Genomic DNA, 6,070 nt, shown 5'->3' on the forward strand with positions numbered 1-6,070 from the left:
GGAAGTTGGCAGCGGTTACAAGGACGATGAACAGGACAACAACAACAATGGTGCCGATTCACAGGAGGCACTCAGCAATGATCCATATTGCACCTACCCTAACCACAAGAAAAAGGGGCCTCCCCCGTCACCCCCGCCACCACCACCACCAACAACGGGAGGCTACTATGGAGAAGGTGCAACACAATTTGCTATGTGGCCACACTACTAGGATGACTTTATCTTTTTCACATGTACCTAGGTTTAATTACCTAAGGCATGTTAGGTTTAATTACCAAAGGCATGGTTTAATTACCTAAGGCATGTTAGGTTTAGTCAAAGAAAACTCTATACCCAGGTTCGGTACATGTAGTCACATGCCATTTAATGTGTTTCGTGTGTTGATTTCTATAATGCCGTATGTCGTTAACTGTTTTTTGCAGCACGTGTTCAAATGGAAATACGTCCGTATCATTAAGCGGAATATTAAGACCATTGATAATGAAAACAACCACATAATGAAAAGTTCTATACTATGCCACATTACACAACATATTAATACTACAACTAAGTGCCGACAGTAGACATAGGGGCAAATGCACTTCCAAATCCTCAGTCTGAAATGTACTGAGTGAGCAACTCATCATCCGAGTACCAGTCCTCTACTACAACCCTGTTGTTGTGGCTAGGCTCAACTGCATTGCTCTGACCTGCCTGTCGCTTGTAGTAAGCAGCCTCCGCTTCATCTACGGACGCTGCGGCCTGAGTGAAGAACGCGTCGTCATCCTCCTCTGCCTGTAAGCCCACCTCTGCTAGAGCGATGAGCTCGCTCAGTCTGCCAGTGTCGTCGTCAGCCTCCTGCGCCTGAATGCCCGTCTTTGCTAGAGAGATGAGCTCGCTCAATCTGCTAGTGTCGTCCTCAGCCTCCTACGCCTGTATGCCCACCTCTGCTAGAGCAATGAGCTCACTCAGTCTGCCAGTGTCATCCTCATCCTCGTCTCCGTCATCACACAACACAATTGGTGATTGAACGGTGCGACCAGCTCGTGATCTATGGCCATCTAACTTCTTCTCCTCATACCTCTGCAGCATGTTCCCCGCTGCAACCAATCCCTTCATGTATAAAATGCAATCAGTTAGCAACGCGATAATATTACATTTAAAACCAGGCAATGAAAAAAAGGTTTTCAAGCACTCACTGGCACATAATGTAGCAACATGCTCGTTCAAGACCTCTTGTCTCCTCCCTTGCCTCATTCCTTGCCCTCTCCTCCTCTAACGTCGTCCGCCTCTCCAATCCCTATTTGTTAAGCCCAACATCGATCAGGTTACAAATACCGCGCTGTCTAGCAAACTCACGCATCTTTTCTTTGTGATGTTTAACGAATAGGTTGACGTAGTCAGGTCTATATCCCCTCTTCCGTGCAATTACTTGCCTCTTCTTCAGTTCATCCAAGAACTAACATTCCCAACTGCATTTCCTAGTGCTCTGTTCAAAAGAAATATTATATCATATATGTCTTAGCAAAACAAACAAAATACGATTTCATGTTTACTAGAAAAATAACGAACCTCATCATACTCAATCATATGGCCGCAATAATGACCTATTCCAAGCTCCGAAGGGACTAGGCCATAGTTGGATTTTACACCACATTCGCACATGACAGGAGGTGCTTTGTAGATTACCCGTTCTTTCTTCTTTTCCTTAACCCTCCGTGGTTCTTCCGGCCATTGGTTCTTAGGACCATACAACCACTCCTTAAAACGATACTTCGCCATTGAATACACCTAAATAATGAGACATTAGTACATGAACACATATAGCTCAAGATTTTAACACATACACTTTGCACTTACTTCATGCTTGTTTGGACACACAAACTGCAACGTATTCTCAGGGTTTATCACAGCTCGATCTCCGCAATCGCACAGAGGAGGTTTCTCGAGTCGTCTAACTACGGCTAGGTGCTTCTCCTTAGCCGTCATTGCCGGAGGGTTAGGGGGGTGGAACCCACCGCTTGAAGTGCTCACGTGGATGTCCCTCTAAACCAATCGTCGAAAAAGAGATACCTAGGATCAAACTTATCTGCACCATCGATCCACTAAAAGAAAAAGCACCTCTCATGGTCCTACACAACGAGATTCCAATAAAATATTAGTACCATACTTAAACAAATAAAGAAAAAGGATAGTACAAACAATTTTTTACATTAAACCGACTACATGTGTAGAAGCAACGCGCGACTGTGTCTGGATGTTTCGATTAAAAAACATGGGCCGGGAAACCATAGTCACAGTTAGAGACAGGAAGGTCAGGAGGAACGGAGGCATCTTTGCTAGACGCGTCGGGGTATAATTCTCGAGAACGACCCCGTTTTCGCCAAAACTCCTCCCAAAAAATTTCTTGCATCTAACAAAACGGATGTAATTTAACAAACATAAATAAAAACATCACCAAAAAATATCAATGAGAACCATAACTACAATACAACCAATTTTGTTCTAAGAACCAAAAGCAGTTAACATTATACCCTAAACCTTGGGTTTCTCATTTCATCCACAACAATGAACCCATAACATAACTACATGCGGCTTGGTTTGCTAGCTTTTTCCATGCCTTGGAATCAACCTACGGTTGTATAATACATATATTGATGGATACAATGAAACCCTAAGTGATGGCGATTCTTAGGTTCAAAAATCCGACTAATATGTACCGAATCGATGTGAAAAAACAAGGAGGTGAGCGAGTATACCTTGCTCTCGAAGATCTACGGATCAAATCAAGGTTTTCAAGGTCCAATATGTCGATTCATGAGGTAGGGTGAAGTGACGAGAGAAAAACCCGAGAGGGAGGAAAATAAGAGGAAGAACGTTCGGGGAAGAAGTGTAGGGTGGGTTAAATGCAGGTGGCTCGGCGCCATTCACTATGGCGCCGAGCCCCCTGGCAGGCCATTTCCCCGTGTCCAGGAGCTCGGCGCCAGTGACCGTGGCGCCGAGCTCGGCGCCAGAGAATTTTTTTCGCTATGGGTCTATTTGTGAGAAACTTTCAAAAAAAAAAATGCCAAATAGTAAAAAATTCGGTACAGGAAGCCGCCGGACGGGTCCGGCTTGTGCCCAGCTCCTGGTGGTGGTGGACAGGGGACGAGAGAATCATCAGGTCAGGTGAAAGATACTGTACGTGTGCGCGACAGCTGAAATTAGGAAGAGAGTTTGGCTGGCCTCACCGTTCTCGTGGATCATCACCGGAGGGTTCCCGTACTGAATCTGCAGGTGTTCCAACACTTTGCTCAGAGCCCATGGCGCCTCATTGTTCCTCAGCCCAAGTTGACGCTCCTGCTTGCATCGTTTGCACGCACACGACGAGAAATTGAAATCTTTTTCAGCCGCCCGCGCGCAGAAACGACAGCGATATGTCTGTCTGGGCAGGAGTTCTAGTGTGGTTTTTGTGTGAACTCACCTGGTGGTTCCTCATTGTGCTCTGAAACGGTACTGCAAAATTGTAGTGGTTGTTATACAATAAGAACGAAAGAGACTACTGAAGCCAAGTTTTGGAGATTAAAGCATGAACACAACTAATAACAAATGCTAGAGTTGTTAATTAGTAAATTACGTGTGGCAAAGTTGATAGCGGCGTCGCCGTAATAGTCTCTGAGCTCCCGTTTGAGCTGGCCCAGGTCTGCTTCAACCAAGAGTGCACCGTACTGGTTGATCCCAACGAAGTCGAATGACCCGCGCACCATGGCCGACTCCTGCGCCGTCAACACCGGCAGCCTTGACCCCACGTTCCTCCTCATCACGGGTGGATAGTCGCCGTACACCAAGGGATGCATGAACCTAGCAACAACACCTAGGGCTAATTAGTTATTTTGTGATTAGGAGTGCAACAAATTCAGTCGCCTGCTAGTGTATCTGTATTCAGAATAGAACTAGTTTCAGAAATACTATTAGTATATATATAATTCACCATTCGATTGTGAAGTCATTTGCTCTTGCAGCTGCTTCTACGTCCTCCGGTTTCCGTGTGGCCGGCTCGTACCACCAGGCCAGCAATGTGAGCCCAATCCGGCCTCCTCGCTCACCCTGGTACTTGCGTCTGTAGAGGGAGACAGCCGACGCATGCGCGAGCAGGAGGTGGTGGGCGACGGCGTACGGCTCCGTCGTGGAGTTGCCACGGGTGCAGGGGACGCCGAGCCCGAATGGGTAGGAGCAGCGGCGCGGCGGGAGGTAGCCTTGGTCGTAGCCGCCGAGGGGCTCGATGTTGGGCTCGTTCACCGTGCTCCAGTGCTTCACCCTGTCGCCGAAGCTCCTGAAGCACACGTCTGCGAATGCAGTGAAATCATCGCTGCATGTTTACCAATGCTTCACACGGTCAGTTCCATCTCAGGCTAAAAAAATGCTACTAGTAGCGAATCAGCAGCTCCATACAATGCAATGCAAGTATGCAATTAACAGAGGTTCGTCAGTAGTGGAAAATTGAAGTTAGGAAGGAGTATATATATATAAGAGTGTACATGATTCTAGGACTCAGCAGGCCGTTGTATTCATCCTGAAGAGCCTGGGGGAGGTCGAAGTGATAGATGGTCACGTGAGGCTGTATTCCTGCGATAGCGATACGTGTAGATACACGCCCAGCCGGAAACCATTCAGAATCAGGTGCTGTGTGGCGTTACTGACGAAGTAGTACAGGAAGTGAAGACTCTGTATGATATGAATGAAACGGAGAGCCTAGATCGATGATGCAACGAGGTAGCAAATGACCATATCTGAGGAGTTCGTGTATGAGGCTGTTGTAGTACTCCAACCCCTTTGGGTTCACAGCTCCCCGCCCATCTACACATGCGAAAAACGATACGATGGCTAAGTACAGTGACAAACAGAAAAAAAGGATCCTGTACCCTCCCCTCTCCTGTGTGTGGCACTACTTGTAGCACCGTACCTGGAATAAGCCTTGACCAGGCAATTGAGAACCTGTACGCGTCCAATCCCATGTCATGCATTAGCTTCACATCTTCCTGAAATTACATATATGAATGCTTTGCATCAGTTATTTGTTGTGTCAGGGTTGGTCCTGGAAATGGAAATTAAAAAGGAAAGGAGACGCCGGCCAGGCCTTGTAACGGTGATACTGATCCGCAGCCACATCTCCAGTCGCATGGTCAATCGAATAGCCTACACAGTGCAAAGCACAAAACGGGAAGTTGAGAGCAAGTTGAGAGAGCCAATTCATACTTGGGTTTGTCCGATGTCCAAACCATATACAAGTAGATGTAGAAAGAGAATGGTAGCTACTAGCTAGCTAACCACTGCGCGTGTATGCGTCCCAGATGCTGGTCTTCTTCCCGTCCTCTGCCCATGCGCCTTCAACCTGCACGAACAAGACTGATTTCAACACCACCTCCGTCACTCTCACTCGCTTCCCATTGCCATGAACTAAGAGCAGTACTCCTACTCCTACCTGGTAAGCCGATGTGCCGGTGCCGAAGACGAAGCCCTCCGGAAAATCACCCCTGGTAATCGCCGCCGCCGCCGCAGAGACGTGCTTCCACAGCAGGACAGCAAGGAGGAGCAGCAGAGAAACCGAGAGCACGCGCGGGCAACATCCATCGCCGCGCGGTCTCAGCTCCATTACAAGAACCATCGCCGGCGGCGTATGTCCAACAACCCGCGCGCTGCTTTCTTGCTTGCTGCTTCTCCTGATCGGCTAGCTTCGTCTCCCCGGCAGAGCAGAGCAGAGTGTCGCCGGAGTGAAGTCTGCATGCGAGGCTACTGAGCAGGGCCAGGCTATAAGTGCGCTGCCGCAGGGCCGTCCACTTACCGACACGTCTCGGTTTCAAGCTGCCACCTTGGTCGGGACTGCCGTCACTGCCTACGCACGGATCGACCAGAGTCATCGCGCCTCTTCATCGACACCATACCGTCTAGATAAAGTGCTCACCTTTGCATTGACACGGGTCCCAGGGATATGGATTTCCTAGTCTGCCGTGATCTCCGACGAGGCAACGGCCGGCCAACCTACAATTTTTATACTAACATAGCACAAGTTGCAGAACCTAATACCTTCTCGTTCCTTCGTTTCAAACATGTT

General features: G+C 48.1%; 1 protein-coding gene across 4 annotated transcripts; it reads right to left on the reverse strand.

The window, feature by feature from the left end:
- Positions 1-495: 495 nt before the first annotated feature.
- On the reverse strand, positions 496-5,748 carry LOC136520465 (beta-glucosidase 31-like). Of its 4 annotated transcripts, none has more exons than XM_066514003.1 (14): positions 5,441-5,748; positions 5,287-5,350; positions 5,096-5,154; positions 4,922-4,997; positions 4,744-4,815; positions 4,497-4,584; positions 3,950-4,327; positions 3,596-3,819; positions 3,443-3,474; positions 3,210-3,321; positions 1,840-2,111; positions 1,552-1,770; positions 1,179-1,468; positions 496-1,092 (listed from the first exon to the last, which is right to left on the reverse strand). In XM_066514003.1, exons 1-11 carry the CDS (start codon positions 5,621-5,623, stop codon positions 2,104-2,106), a joined length of 1,296 nt encoding a protein of 431 aa, XP_066370100.1. In that variant the 5' UTR covers positions 5,624-5,748; the 3' UTR covers positions 496-1,092; positions 1,179-1,468; positions 1,552-1,770; positions 1,840-2,103. The 4 variants fall into 4 exon arrangements, with proteins under 4 accessions (XP_066370100.1, XP_066370101.1, XP_066370098.1 ...); XM_066514004.1 differs by having other exon boundaries at positions 498-1,092; positions 3,210-3,318; positions 5,441-5,746; XM_066514001.1 differs by lacking the exons at positions 496-1,092; positions 1,179-1,468; positions 1,552-1,770; positions 1,840-2,111 and adding an exon at positions 2,125-3,106.
- Between the last annotated feature and the right edge of the window lie 322 nt (positions 5,749-6,070).

The sequence above is a fragment of the Miscanthus floridulus genome, chromosome 18 (genome assembly GCF_019320115.1).
Source record: "Miscanthus floridulus cultivar M001 chromosome 18, ASM1932011v1, whole genome shotgun sequence".
NCBI lineage: Eukaryota > Viridiplantae > Streptophyta > Magnoliopsida > Poales > Poaceae > Miscanthus > Miscanthus floridulus.